Genomic DNA, 16,374 nt, shown 5'->3' on the forward strand with positions numbered 1-16,374 from the left:
AATTTCTCTTTCAACGGTCTTCTTACAATTAAAATTTTTTCTTTGAACGATATTCTTAAATACCTGTGTCCTGGTCGTCATTTATATTCCCTGTGTCCCGGTCGTCATTTGTGTCCCGGTATCCCAGTCTGTAATTTCTCTTTGAGTGTCCCGGTCGTTATTTATATTCCCTCTGTCCCGGTCGTCATTTGTGTCCCGGTCTGTAATTTCTCTTTGAGTGTTTTTTCTTTTTAGTATTTTTTAGTTTTTTACATTTTTTCTTTTTTCAGTTTTCTTTTTCTTCTTTATTTTTCAGCTTCACTATGAAATACATATCGCCGAACCTTTGTTTTTTTAACTAAAATCTAGTAGGCATTGATGACCTTATCCAAGTCAAGATCCCAAACCCAATCATCATCGCTATCATTTTAAGTTTTGATATGTTTTGACTCTCGCTGTCCAGGTGGATCTTCATCTAACTGCGCGGTTTTTCCTTTTTTTCTTATTAGTTTTTTATTGGTTTTTCCCTTTTTTTTTAGCTTTTTTAATTTTTTTTCGTTTTTTCTTACTTTTTTTTTTAGTTTTTATCTTTTTAATTTTTTTTTTTTTTATTCTTAATTTTATTAGTTTTCTTTTTCTCTTCTATTTTTCAGTTTTTTCCTTTTTTTTTATTTTTTTTTTAGTTTTTAGTTTTTTTAATTTTTTAGTTTTTTTTTAGTTTTCTTAGTTTTTTAGCTTTTTTATTTTTTTATTAGTTTTTAGTTTTTTTTGTAGTTTTTGCCTTTTTTTAGTTTTTTCAGTTTTTTTTTAGTTTTTAGTTTTTTACCTTTTTTAGCCTAACCAGGATTTGAACCTGGGACCTTCATTCTCCGTTCTGACACCCTCTCTCACCGAGTGACTACTCCAGCATGTTCATTCTGGTGTTTTAAATGGTATATTATTAACAAAATTAATGTGTTTTACAATATACTAAGCATCGTCAAAGCAAAAATGACGACAACTAATTTCATGACGTCAGCCGACACAGAAACATGACGTCACCTGATCCACAGATCCACAGACAGACAACTTATTTTTATATATATCTATCTATCTATATATATAAAAATAAGTTCTCTGTGGATCTGTGGATCTGTGGAGTATAAATGACGACACAGGGAGTATAAATGACGACCAGGACATAAGTAAAAAAAAGCTAAAAAAACTAAAAAAAGGTAAAAACTACAAAAAAACTAAAAAGAAAAAAAAACTAAAAACTAATAAAAAAAATTAAAAAAACTAAAAAAGAAAAAAAATAAAAAAAGGAAAAAAAATGAAAAATAAAGGAGAAAAACAAAACTAAAAAAAAATAAAAAGAAAAAAAAATAAAAAGAAAAAAGAAAAAAAACTAAAAAAACTAAAAAAAAGTAAAAACCAAAAAAAAAATAAAAAGAATAAAAGGGGAAAAATACAAAAATTTAATAAAAAAGCCGAAAAACTAAAAAAACTAAAGAAACTAAAAAAAGGAAAAAAACTTAAAAAACTAAAAACTAAAAAAAAGAAAAAAAAGGAAAAAACTGAAAAATAGAAGAGAAAAAGAAAACTAATAAAATTAAGAATAAAAATAAAAAAAAATAAAAAAGATAAAAACTAAAAAAAAAGTAAAAAGAAAAAACGAAAAAAAACTAAAAAAGCTAAAAAAAAGGTAAAAACCAATAAAAAACTAAAAAGAAAAAAAGGTAAAAAACTAAAAAAAATTTTCATCTAAAAAACTAAAAAAAACTAAAAAAGGTAAAAACTAAAAGAACTAAAAAAGAAAAAAAAACTAAAAAAAGGAAAAAAACTGAAAAATAAAGGAGAAAAAGAAAACTAAAAAATATAAATAAAAATAAAAAAACTAAAAAGATAAAAACTTCAAAAAAAAACTAAAAAGAAAAAAGAAAAAAACTAAAAAACCTAAAAAAAGGTCAAAACCAATAAAAAAAAACTAAAAGGAAAAAAAGGGAAAAAATTAAAAATTTATTTCATCATATACCAATTCAAAAACGAATGTATACCGGGATGACGACCGGGACACAGGGAATATAAATGACACAACTACAACGGGGACGCCGGGGGCACAGGGGGATATAAATGACGACCGGGACACCGGGACACAAGGAATATAAATGACGCCCGGGACGCTCAAAGAGAAATCACAGACTGGGACACCGGGACACAAATGACGACCGGGACACAGGGAATATAAATGACGACCGGGACACAGGGACATAACTACAAAGGGGACGCCGGGGTGCACAGGGGGATATATAAATGACGATGGCGACTCAGGGAATGGTCGATTAGCAATCACCATCAACAAAGCTCAAGGGCAATCATTAGAATCATGAGGTATAGATCTGAATACGGATTGTTTTCCCATGGACCATTATATGTTGCATGTTCAAGAGTCGGTAAACCTGACAATCTATTTATATGCACAGACAATGGGACAGCAAAGAATGTTGTATATTCGCAAGTTTTACGTAGTTAAAAACATATATATATATATATATATATATATATATATATATATATATATATATATATATATATATATATATATATATATATATATATATATATATATATCTATCTATATTCACAGGTGGGACATAGGGACACAACTACAATGGCGCGTAACTAATATGGCGCGTAACGACTTACGCGCGCGGGGGGGCTTGGGGGGGGGGGCGAAGCGCCCCCACCAACTAGGTGTTGGGGTGGCGCGAAGCGCCACCCCAACAGCTAGTAGATATATATATATATATATATATATATATATATATATATATATATATATATATATATATATATATATATATATATATATATATATATATATATATATATATATATATATATATATATATATATATATATATATATATATATATATATATATATATATATATATATATATATATATATATATATATATATATATATATATATATATATATATATATATATATATATATATATATATATATATATTTCATTTTTGTTAGTAATCATGATTATCAGGGTGAATTATTTCTTTTTTTTATGTTATGACAAATTAAACGCATAGATCAAAATAAAGACTGTTTTCAGCAAAGTCCGAATTCTATTCTGGTCTATAGAAGAGACAGGGAGCGTTAGCCTTAATCCTATTTGTGGTAGTTTCTGCTAATTTTTTAGAATGCAGACGAACCAAAAAAAAAAAAATAATAATCACAACAAATAGTTTTGGTGCTGTCACCTTTAACCTCTTTCACTCTAGATCACCGTTTTCCCTTCATAGAAAACGAAACAGATTGTTCCAAATGAATGTTTTTTTTACCTACTGAATTTCCAATATACTAATAAGCAGTTGGCTTGAAACAAAGAAAACAATGCCCAATATAAGATTTTCTTAAAACAGTAAAACTAAAAGGCTTAACTAATAGTAATAACGTTAAATTAAGAAACTATTGATTAAATTCTATTACGTATCAGACTGATAAAACTAAATTGATAGTTGAAAACTAATTGACTCATATGGAAAAAGTTTACTCCCATATGTACACCATGCAGTTTTTTAATGTTGGACGAAAAAAGGTAAAGTATACAGAAAAATATGCTTTACTCCCAGTAATTCCCGAATAATACTCCATCATTTCAGAGGGGGGGGGGGGGGGGTCAAGATACAGTAGGCCTACCATAACGAAAGGTTCCCTTTTTATCATTGTAAATAATTTTCCCTACTGTATTTTCTAGCCATTTCAATCTAAAATGTCGTATTTTAAATTTAATTGGTTTTTCTAAGGTACTGGGTGCTTAAAAGTTAAATGTTTACATATTACTTTCTACGTTTGAGAAGCTTATCCTTCCATCCACAGGGCGACAACACCGATTAACCACAATATTGACGATGGAGAATAGAAGTACCTTCAATATGTCAAAAAGCTCGTGGTAACGAACTGTAAGCAAGGAGTGACCCGGCTGAATAGCAACCGAAACTCTAAAAAACGTATTTTTGATACCAATAGCTATATCAAAAGAATCAGCTGATTATGCTGAGTTCAAATACTGTATATAAGTTTCATTAAATTAGTATTATTTACGACCCTGAAAAAATTTGCCAAATTATCTAAAAAAAGGGAAATCGCCCCCTAACAGTCACAGAATGTTAGTGAAAATCACACCGTCTGACTCAGCATACCTGAACATCCTAATGTAGAGGTTTCAAGCTTTTATCTGCAAAAATATGGAATTCCGTATTGATTGCCAGAAGAAAGATCACGGAATCGTGTTTATTTGTTGTTGTTTTTTTCCGTCAAAAACTGCTCCCACAACAACTACTGCTGTTACTACCACTACCGTAACTAAGAAAACTGCCTTCGTAGCGATAAAGAGTTCGTGGCAACAAACTGTAAGTAAAGAGCGACCCGGCGCAATAGTAACCAAAACTCTAAAAAACGAAAGTTTGATACCAATAGATACATGAAAAGAATTAGCTTATTATTCTGATTGCAAATATAAAAGTTTCATAAGTTTAATGTACCCATTAACGGCTAAGAGCCTGAGAAAATTAGCCTGATTTCTTAAAAAAAGGAAAATCAGTCCCTAAAAGTCATAGATTCATAATGAAAATCACACCATCAGATCCAGCGTATCAAAAAACTCTAATCTAGAAGTTTCAAGCTCCTATCTGCAAAATGTGGAATTTTGTATTTATTGCCAGAAGAAAGATCACGGAATTTTTTTTTCTTCTAGGGGTTACCGTATCGACACAATGGTCACAAAACATTGTGAGAGAGCGGAAATTAAAAGTTCTAGTTCCCTTTTTAAGTGACCAAGAAGATTGGAGGACAACTAGGCCCTCACCCTTTTTCCCAAAAATCGTCCACGGATCCAAATTTTGAGATAGCCATTTTGTTCCCCATAGTTGAAAGATCAAATAACTATGTCTTTGGATAAAATATACCCCCTCCACGCAGCCCTAGTATAAAGGTCTTTAAGTTATAAAATATGTTATTTGGAAGCAACCATAAATTTTAGGGTTGGAAGGTACGAATTTTCTCCTGGGGGATTTTTCCACCCGGAAAAGTGGGAGAGTTTGCAAGAATTCCTATACAAAATTATTTTTATCTCTTGCTTTCTCTTTTTCGTCTCATTTTCATGCGTCGAGTTGTTAAGGGTAATTGCCCTGGGTAAATTTTTACTGGAATTGAATAGCCTAGAAAATATGTCCGTCGGGAGGGTATTTCTTCGTGAAGGGTGGGCCAGATTACCTGGGATTATTTAAAAAATTACCAAAAATTAAATAAAATACAAGTTTTTCAACTAAAAGTAAGGGGCAACAATAAAACTTAAAACGAACAGAAATTATTGGCTATATGAAGGGAGTTGCCTCCTCCTCAACCCCTTGCTCTTTACGCTAAAGTTTGAATTTAGTCCCAGTTCTTTAAGAACGACTCCTGAAACACAAGGGTTGTTTAATTATAACATTAAGAAGCCTTTTAAAAATACTAAAAAACCTTAGCGTAAAGAGAGAAGTGTTCAGAAGGAGGTAACCCCCTTCATACACGTGATAATTTCTGTTCGTTTTAAGTTTTAATGTTGTTCCTTACTTTCAGTTGAAAAAAAAAACTTGTTTTGTTTTTTATTTAATCATACTGTAGGACTAAAACAATTTCAGACTGGTAAAAAATAATGGATTTACCTAAGCATTTTGGCAAAGGATATAGCCAAATCCCGTCTTTTTGGCAAATACTTGACTTGTGACCCACAAGTTCAATACCGTCAAAGCATCTGAAAATCACCGACGCACCAAGTGAAAATCCTCCTTCTGTGCTGTCAATCCATCCATTGTATAGTACTCCAGGGGGTCCACAGTTTATTTCTGGAAAATTTTCGCTTTAATAATCAAACTTCTCAGGGAAAAGCAGGTTTCCTAAGAATGATTATGCTTATTGGAGGAAAGACTAAGGCACTGAAACTGAGATAGTAATAACAAAGTTTTGAAATGAGAAACCGGAATACAAACTTTTAAGAGACAGTTTGCATTTCTTTTATTTTCTGAAAGTAAAGAAAGGAGACTTCTTGACGCCTGAATTTTGAATTACAATTTTAACAGAAGTATTTGTCGTATAACGAAAAAACTTCGTGATATAGTGAAAACAAAGAGATATTATTTAGGGATCTAGGCATACTGTACATCCTTAATTCAAGTTTTTAACACACCTTTTATGTTTGAATTTTCACGACGGGATGTTAAAATTTGTCAGAACTAGTTAATGTCAGGTAGACATTAGGCAAACAGAGGAAAATATTTTTACGTCCAAATTTTGTAATTTCTTGGTATTTGTTTTGGTATTTTTCTCAGTGTTCTCCTAGCAGAATAAAGTTCTGGATTTGAAAATTTTTGAATTTGAATTAAGAGTTCTGTATAAATATAAAATAATATTCAAAAATTACTCTTCATAGTGTTAAGCAGCTAATTGGAACGGAAAATAGATCGGCCGTATTCAAGATTATATATCACTATATTTGCTATGACCTTTTTTTTAAATTCCTGTTCGTTTTGGTTTTCATTTAATCTTAAATAGTAGATTCTGCTCGTTTAGAATTTGAATTATTGCAGTTTATTTCTGCTGGTCCTAATTTTAATGTGGCACTTTACTTTTCTTCGAAAACTTCTTGAAAATCCTCTTGAAAATCCTCTTTGAAAGTTTTATTTTAGTTAATTATTAAAAGAGTCTGGTTTCACGTTTAGGGTTTTCGTTTTTTTTCTATTTCTTTGTATTTTTATTAATTATAACTGTGTTAGAGTTGATGGAACTGGCTAGTACATTATGATGCAAGATATGGCTAAAACGTCTGTTTTTTCACGAGTCAGCGTTTGTGTTTTGTAAAATTCATTTTCCTGTTTGTGAATAAAGAAACCTAGACCATAATAAGGAAGCCTGACGAAAAAGAAATTACCATAAAAATATATGGAACAACCCAAATAGCTTGGTGAATATTTAGAAGTGTTTCTCCGAAGCCCTAGAAGCAGAGATTTAGAAGCAACAATTTTAATTGAGAAATTTACTCGAATAAAACGTAAAACTTGGAAAAAACCCTCAAAGCTAAACTCGGAAACAAACTCTGTCTTCCGAACTTGTTTAAATGGCCTATTTAACATTGTAAACGTTCTTGTCCATAATTTGGAGAAAAAAGAAATCATTTTCTCTTCTTTGAACTAAACGAAGACTATAGTTTGTAAAAGACACTTCTCGTATCAAACTTCCCATAATAAACGTACCAATTCAATAACAGCTACTAGAGAAATATCCCATTATACATTTTAAGTGCCATGTACCCTCTTCGAATCCTGAGCCAGACACTTTTTTAAAAGACCAAACAGAATGGGGATTCCCCCAATGCTGCCATCTAAATAATTAAAGTCACAGGTGTCGTTATAGTCGCAGTTATAGATGGTGATCTATGCAGTTTTCCATTGATTTTATAAAATTCATTTTTGACGTATGAATCGTACGTAAGACCAAGGATTTTCAAAGGTAAAAGAATGACTTTTGAAAGGTAAAAGAATATTATATTATTAAAAATAATTTCTAAGGTGATCAATGTATTGTTTCTAGGACGCTGGCCAACTGATGTTAAGTGTCAAGACATCGTAACAAGTTAATCGCGCAATCGAATTCTCAATTGGAGTTGAATTTTTGGTAAATGCTACTAATGATTTTTTCACGGCACCTTTTTTGGCATTATTCCGAGAATAAGCATACCATGATGATTTGAGATGCTTACTGGACAGATATATTGTTTCTATCATCAATGGAACTTGTTTCGACCTCCAAAAATTGTAATGAGTACAACCGGGTAGGTATTGTTTTTGTAATGTAATGCTCCTGAGCAAATCGGTATTCCATTATCGAGATTGGGCATGTGCTTGGGTCCCAAAATTTCCATCCAGGACTCTATGTCTAGGCTATGCTAAGCTTTCTTGTTTAAGTTTGAATGAACCCCCTCTCAATATTCCAGGATCATTGGTTTGGAGAAAAAAACAAATAACCAAGGATCCGTGGTTATTTAATTCCTCATTTTTAGATAATTTCTCATTTTAGTAAACTCCTCATTTTTATTGTTAGGGACTTTAGGCCGATTCAGTAGGGTTCTTTTGATATAGTGAATCTGATGGTGTGTTTCTAATTATGATCTCTTGACTTTTGGAGTCTTTCCCCCCTTGTTCAAAAATCAGGCGAACTTTCTCAGGCTGGTGGCTTCTGATGGATAATATTAAATTTGATGAATTTTATATATTTGGAATCAGCGTAAGAGACACATTGAATGCATTCATCACAAGACCGTGTTCAGTGGAGTTTAGGGGTTGGTACCTCCCTCCTCGTAACGTTTGTCTGACGCGTAAAAACTAAACAAAAATCAGTATGAAAAAATTTTTTGTGCATTTTTTCAAGTTTTTTGTAAACCCCAAACAATCCTTTTGTAAACCAACCACCCCCCTGAAGAGAAAAAAACAGAATAACACCCTGATTAATTCTTACCTTAATTTAGTTATTTAGGGTCTTGATTACTACTGTGCCTTGTCTTTCCTTGCTTATTCGTTACCACGAACTGTTTGATATTTTGTTATTATAATTGATTTAATTACTTGACTTAGCGAATTTGGAGGGGAAACTATAAGAATCTATAAGCACATTTCATTCGAGCAACAATGACTATTATCATTGTGTTACATTTGAAATCTAAGATTAGCAGCTTCTCAGATGATTTGGTATGATATTAAAAGAAAAAGAACCATTTACCCATGTACCATCTACAGCTTCATCTTACTGCAAACATGGCAATGCTGGTAAAATGAATTTCAAATCATAATCGGAATTGTGTATATAAACAGGTAGAAAGTACTGTTGTCTGATATTTAAACTAGATGATTTATGAGTCTGTCCACGAAAGTTGCTATACCCTAATAAAATTGGATTGCTTAAATTATCATTATCGCAAACTGTCATCCTTCCCCCATTACCCTTAACCACTTTCTTCTTATAAACCCAACACACTTTTTTTATTTTTAATGGTCGACCTGTCTTCTGGTTATAGATTCGTCGGATAATTTACATTGTGCAACCGTGAAATTGACTTATTTGCCGTTTTAAGAAGTGCAATGATAGTTGCGTGCATACAATCTTCCCCATCTAATGTCTCAAATACCTCTACCAATTGCATGGTATTACAAGAGTATCTTTGGACATGGGCGTAAGAGACTGCAATAGCTTCATGTGCCAAACACAACTGTGATTTTGGCTTCGTCGTCTAAGGTGACATTGTCGCTCTGTAGGAATGAATTTTAGAAGTTCTTGAAACGCAAGACTGCCTTGTCATCGCTAAACAATTCCACAAATTGACAGCCATGACGCTTACATTGTCTCATATGATGCATTAAGTTTAATTCAGCAAGAAATCTAGCGAGACACGCTGGATAATAGTGATATACACCCCAAAATTTTTTACCCCCACATAAAAACCGACTAATATCTGTAATTAGATTAAAATATCCAATTGAATCAGGTTCTGTATTAAGCGTGTAAAGAAGCCATATGCAGTACTAGACTGATTCAATGGATTGAGTCCTGACTGGATATATCACCCCGTTTTATCTAAGCACAATCCCACCTCAAATCCAGTTTTATATTGTAAAACAGTAACATTAATCGCTAAATGTTTATTGACCCACTCAAAAATATCTATTCCCTTAAATGTTACTGGATATTGACTATTGAAACAATTGAAATTCACTTTAGGAAACTCTGCCCTACCCTTAATAGCTGTCAATTTGTTCAATTTTGTCTTACTAGTATCCTTTTGCAGGGATATGTGGGCTGCTACAAGAAATGCAAACTTGAAAGACTGAAGCCCTGTACCGAAACAAATTTGGTGTACACCTTTACATCCCTCTAAATCTGAATTATATTTTAAAGCTATAGACACCTTCCCCGCCCTGCAACCTCTTAAATTAATTTTATTTAATTTACATACATTAACATTTAAATTTTCAGTAAATAAAATCACTACCCCTCTCCTCTTCTCATTTTAGCTATCTAGTTTTGTGACAATACTGTTTACCAACTGCCTAAGACATGCCCTAAAACTCTATAAATACGGGTAATGTGTTAGCATTTCAGTTTACACATAGTGCAAATATACGTCCCCCGACTTTTCATTTAAATAAAACAGGCTTTTACAATGGATGCTTTCATACTGTCTCTCCCTCTCCGTTCCCGAATCTGTCCTTCAAGAAAAATTCGGATCTTGCCTACATAAGAGTATACTATGTCAATTGAATCTGTGATAATATCCCCTGCTGTCAGTGTATTAAACAGATCCCCAGATGTGGCATTATCAACTTATATATTGTGCAAGGTAGAGTTTGGCAAATAAAAGTCAGGCAATACAGTTTGCGCTGCAGAAGTTTTCTCTACTATACTGCTACCACTATGTCCTTTCTCAACGTCAGTGTCTATAAGTGGGTTGAAGCACCCAGTTCCACAGCATATCTTCGAGAGTTTCTGTAATGTGGCGTTCAGCCCTAGCAAAATTATTCTCTGGTACACCCTTTTCTTCCAAGGTACTTAGTTGAGCTGGGATGACGTCCAATGAAATATTTGGGGAGCTAGAATCACCTCTCTACAGCAATCCCTCAGAGTTGACTAGTATTTGGACTGAGCTTGTCAATTCAACCAAAATCATTCTCTGATACACCCAAAGGCATTATGCTGGGCAAATCTGAAAACCAAACCCTGTTCAAAGGCACTTGGTTGGGCAGAACTATTATTCAGCCTCCTGCTTGAAACATTGGGGATGCTACCTTTGCCTCTCTATATGTGGCTTCGAATAGTTTATTAGAGCTGGGACGGAGCTGGTAAGGTCAAGCATGATCATCCCCTGGTGTGCCCTGTTCTTCAACTTCACTTGCTTGAGCTTGGGTATTGTACATAATATAGTCACTTGCTCAATGCGGACAATTCGCCAATCCTAGAAGTTCCGTCTGACACTTTATATTTTATTAGTCCTGCTAAAACTAGTACTGGTCGTCCATCTGGTGTTTTATTTGTAGCTATAAATAAGAATTTTAGATATAGTTGTTTTGAATCTAGAGATCTATACCTCGCAGTAGATTTAGGTAGCATTGCTCTTGTATGTGTTTATATGCCAACTAATCATCGAAATTCTACATCCAGCCGACAATATACGTCAGCTTGTGCGTCCCTGTCCAAATTACTGCATAAAGTTAAGTCATCAAAAAAATCGCTTGTCATGTGTCTTGACTGTAACTCAGACCTCAAAGATGTTGTTGTATCTTTTACACAGTTGCTCCTTTCTTTAATGCTAAACGACATATAATTGCTTTCAAAGTCCAAATCGTTCTCTTACGTTTACCATTCTGGTTCTAATTCCGATTTTAATTTTGTTCTCTGAAATATCCTGAAACTTGAGAGTGTCATTATTGACGAATCTGTTGACAAGTTAACAAGTGACCATTTACATTTAAATTTTTGTGTGAATTTGTTTGTTCCAAAAATCAGTCAGCAGCCTCAGCGGTTTTGGAAGATGCATTGAGATAATATCGATATACCACTACATCACAGTGTTTTGGATTCTAGGCTGTCTAAAATCAAAATTTGTTTTTATCTTCTTTCTACAACACTGTATGGCAGCAGCCTTGATTTAGATTGCTATCTTACTAAGATTACTCATTCGATTAAAGTAGCCACTTCAGTGGCAGTACTATCTGATAGAATTAGGGTTGATACACGAAAAAGGGCTGGAGCGATGACCCACAGCTACAACTTGCAAAGTACTGTTACAAGTTTTGGTTTAGGATCTGGGAAGTACTGCGGTCATCTTAGATCTGGTTTAATTCTTAGGATTCTTAAATCAACTACAAAGGAGTACCGGAAAGCTGTACTGCTCTTCAAGAAAAGGAAAGTATTTATTCTGTCTCGATATATCCGAAATCATCCGCAACTACAATGGAGCAAAGTATCAAAGTTCACTTCATCGCTATATTCGCATTCTAACTCTATTTATATAGCTTCCGGGGAAAAACACTTCTCCTCGTGATTATCTGATAGCCCCCCATCACTAGACACAACTTTTCGGCAGATTATCTTTCACCATTTTTTTCAACTAGATCACTGCCAGAATCTTGTTTCAATCACGCTATCTTACGTTAATACGCTAGTTCTTACGCTAATTCGTCTCCTTAAAAAAGGCAAAGCTCCTGGTTCTAACGGAATTCAACCTGAACATTTGATTTATGGTACCACAAAACTAGTCGAGCATTTGGCGTTACTTTTCTAAGCTTGTATTGCGCAGCAATTGGTAAATGCTGCACTATGCGAGAGCATTATGACGTGTGTCCCAAAACAGAATACAGACCCTCAATCTTGTGACTTTTATCGTCGAATTACAGTTTGTTCAGTTATTGCGAAAATTTTTGAAAAAAATTAGTTTTTTAAAAATTTTGAATAGCTGTGATCAGGGAGATCATCAGTCTGGTTTTCGTGCAGGTCTTAGTGTTGGGAATGCACTTGCAGTTTTCATGTGAATCTTGGAAAGATATGAGAGAATGAAGAAACCCTTATATGTTCGTGCAATAGATATTTCTAAAGCATTTGGTTCGATCCTACACTCTAAGCAGTTTTAGCACTTTGGAGGAGTGGCATAAACCTATTCATTTGTGCATCCCTGTGACAATGGTATCAAAACTCTTCTATATGTGTCCGCGTCAAAAGTATTTATGACAGCAAAACAGGGCTCAGTGTTAAGTCCTGCAATACTTGACAATACCATCCGCTGTACAATCCGCAGAAAAGCGCATTTTCTTAACGAGCCATCTATTGACGCAAGTCACATTTCGTATACAGATGACATTCTTCTGATGTCTAATAATTTGTAACCACTGCTGGCCGCTGTGAAGAGCCTTTATGCCGAGTTGTTTGACATCGGGCTGGCAGTCGCTTCTGCTAAAACTGAATTTCTCGTTTTTGGTTGTCATCATCCACCCAATTCAAAAATTCAGGTAAGCCCTGGTTCAAATTTTGCCAATGCGTCTTGCATGCACCTTGGACTAGCATTCGGGATTAAATTCGAGCAACAAGGTCACTAACATTAAATGTGTTGATAGAGAAGTTGGGAAAGTCCTATGGACGTTTCTCTACAGTTGAATTTCAATTTGACAAAAAAAATACTTGGTTGGTTTTATAGCTCGTTTTTTACTCCCCATGTATTTTTTCTAGTGTCATTATGCAAGTTTTTACGACGTCAGATCCTCGACAAAAACAAAATTCGGGTCTGTCTATTTCAAATTTCGTTGGTATTTTCTTCGTGTTCCTATTTGTCCCGAAACAGTTATATCTCCAAACGTTATGGAGTTTTTAAGATATGAAAAAAGATGGATGTTATAAAAGGCAGCATCAAACAAGGATCTGAGTCAGTCGTAGATTTTCCGTGGGGTTTTATTAATCATTTATGAGTCATTGTTAGTGTATTTTTAGTGTTTCTAATGATAAATGTTTTTTTTTATGTGTATTTCTTTTTCCATACTCCTTTAAGTGTATTTTTGTATGGAAAGAAGATAAAAATGATTTATAAATACATACAAACATATATATATATATATATATATATATATATATATATATATATATATATATATATATATATATATGTATATATATATATATATATATATATATATATATATATATATATATATATATATATATATATATCTATATACTAGCTGTTGGGGTGGCCTTCGCGCCACCCCAACACCTAGTTGGTGGGGGCGCTTCGCGCCCCCCCCCAAGCCCCCCCGCGCGCGTAAGTCGTTACGCGCCATAATAGTTACGCGCCATTGTAGTTGTGTCCCTATGTCCCACCTGTGAATATAGATATATATATATATATATATATATATATATATATATATATATATATATATATATATATATATATATATATATATATATATATATATATATATATATATATATATATATATATATATATATATATATATATATATATATATGGTTTTAACTACGTAAAACTTGCGAATATACAACATTCTTTGCTGTCCCATTGTCTTTGCATATAAATAGATTGTCAGGTTTACCGACTCTTGAACATGCAACATATAATGGTCCATGGGAAAACAATCTGTATTCAGATCTATACCTCATGATTCTAATGATTGCCCTTGAGCTTTGTTGATGGTGATTGCTAATCGACCATTCCCTGTCCCGGTGTCCCGGTCGTCATTTATATCCCCCTGTTTCCCCCGGTGTCCCCGTTGTAGTTGTGTCCCTGTGTCCCGGTCGTCATTTATATTCCCTGTGTCCCGGTCGTCATTTGTATCCCGGTGTCCCGGTCTGTATATACATTCGTTTTTTAGTTTTGTTTTTCTCCTTTATTTTTTTCCTTTTTTTTTTCTTTTTTAGTTTATTTAGATTTTTAGATTTTTTAGTTTTTTTATTAGTTTTTAGTTTTTTTTTCTTTTTAGTTTTTTTGTAGTTTTTACCTTCTTTTTAGTTTTGTTAGTTTTTTTTTTTTACTTATGTCCTGGTCGTCATTTATACTCCCTGTGTCCCGGTGCTTTGTTGATTGCTAATCGAACATTCCTTTTGTCCTGGTCGCTTTCTCTTTGAGTGTCGTCATTTATTTTTTTCTTTTTTAGTTCTTTTAGTTTTTACCTTTTTTAGTTTTTTTTAGTTTTTTAGATGAAAATTTTCTTTAGTTTTTTCCTTTTTTCTTTTTAGTTTTTTATTGGTTTTTACCTTTATTTTAGCTTATTTTTCAGTTTTTTCCTTTTTTTTAGTTTTTTTTATTTTTTATTTTTTTTAGTTTTTTACCTTTTTTTAGTTTTTTTAGTTTTTTTAGTTTTTTAGCTTTTTTACTTTTTTTATTAGTTTTTAGTTTTTTTTGTAGTTTTTGTTTTTTAGCTTTTTTATTTTTTTTATTAGTTTTTAGTTTTTTTTGTAGTTTTTGCCTTTTTTTAGTTTTTTTAGTTTTTTAGCTTTTTTATTAGTTTTTAGTTTTTTTTGTAGTTTTTGCCTTTTTTTAGTTTTTTTTAGTTTTTTAGCTTTTTTATTTTTTTTATTAGTTTTTAGTTTTTTTTGTAGTTTTTGCCTTTTTTTAGTTTTTTCAGTTTTGACGTCACCTGATCCAGTTTTTTCAGGTGACGTCACCTGATCCACGATCCACAGATCCACAGACAACTTATTTTTATATATATAGATATATATATATATATATATATATATATATATATATATATATATATATATATATATATATATATATATATATATATATATATATATATATATATATATACATGATAAATGTGCATCCTCGATCTGCCTTGTGGCAACAAATGCAAAATTCGACATTTTTGTATATAGGACCTTAAAACTTGTACAGCAGGGTTTTCTGGTACGCTGAATCTGACGGTGTGATTTTCTTTAAGATTTCTTTAGGGGACGTTTTGCCTTTTTTTTCAAAAATCAAGCAAATTTTCTCAGGCTTGTAACTTTTGTAGAGTACAACTAAACTTAATGAATCTTATACATTTGGAATCAGTCAAATAAGTTGATTCTTTCAATATATCCATATATGCAAAATTCTGTTTCTTAGAGTTTTGGTTACTAGTGAGCCGAGTCCAACCCTTACTTACAGTTCTTTACCACGAACTGTTCGAAAGTCTTAAAGTTTTTTAAATTAATTTTCATTCAAATTCAATGACCCTTGGGCTGGAGCTGTCTGTCTTAAAGAATTTTGACGAAAAGTCTAACTTAAGGGCAAAAAGCAAGAGTTAATAAACGGGTAACCCCCCTCACATACGTAATAATTCCTGTTGGTTTTAAGTTTTAATGTTACTCCTTATTCTCAGTTGAAAAAAAAAACTTTTTTATTTAGTTATAGCCTGGTTTCAAATGATGCAAAAGAATTTTTTTATTTCCGTTTGAATGAACCCCCTCCCAATCTCCTAGGACCAATGGTTTGAAAAAACAATAAACAAATAATCATGCGTCAGTGAACTTTCTTGTAACAACAAATAAAAAATTTCTCATGTTCGTTGATATGAGCTTGAGGTCTATTCAGTAGGTTTTTATGATATACCGAATCTGATGATGTGTTTCTCATTAAGATCCTTTGACTTTTGGGGGAGTTTCCCCCTTTTTCAAAATTAGGCCAAGTTTCTCAGGCTTTTGATGGATAATATTAAATTTGATGAAGTTTACATATTTGGAATCAGCACAAGAGGCAAATTGAATGTATTAATCGCAAGAACGTATCCAGTGGGAGTTAGGAGTTTGTACT

General features: G+C 32.6%; 1 protein-coding gene across 4 annotated transcripts in view; it reads right to left on the reverse strand.

Annotated features, from left to right (window-relative positions):
* Positions 1-16,374, reverse strand: part of LOC136031204 (sushi, von Willebrand factor type A, EGF and pentraxin domain-containing protein 1-like) — a 196,603-nt gene that overhangs the window by 95,297 nt on the left and 84,932 nt on the right. For 3 of the 4 annotated variants that reach the window (XM_065710568.1, XM_065710571.1, XM_065710570.1), the window contains exon 8: positions 5,687-5,866. In XM_065710568.1, the coding sequence (XP_065566640.1) occupies positions 5,687-5,866 (180 nt within the window). The remainder of the gene's footprint in view (positions 1-5,686; positions 5,867-16,374) is intronic. The other variant, XM_065710569.1, reaches the window with a different exon arrangement.

This window comes from Artemia franciscana, chromosome 9 (genome assembly GCF_032884065.1).
Source record: "Artemia franciscana chromosome 9, ASM3288406v1, whole genome shotgun sequence".
Classification (NCBI taxonomy): domain Eukaryota; kingdom Metazoa; phylum Arthropoda; class Branchiopoda; order Anostraca; family Artemiidae; genus Artemia; species Artemia franciscana.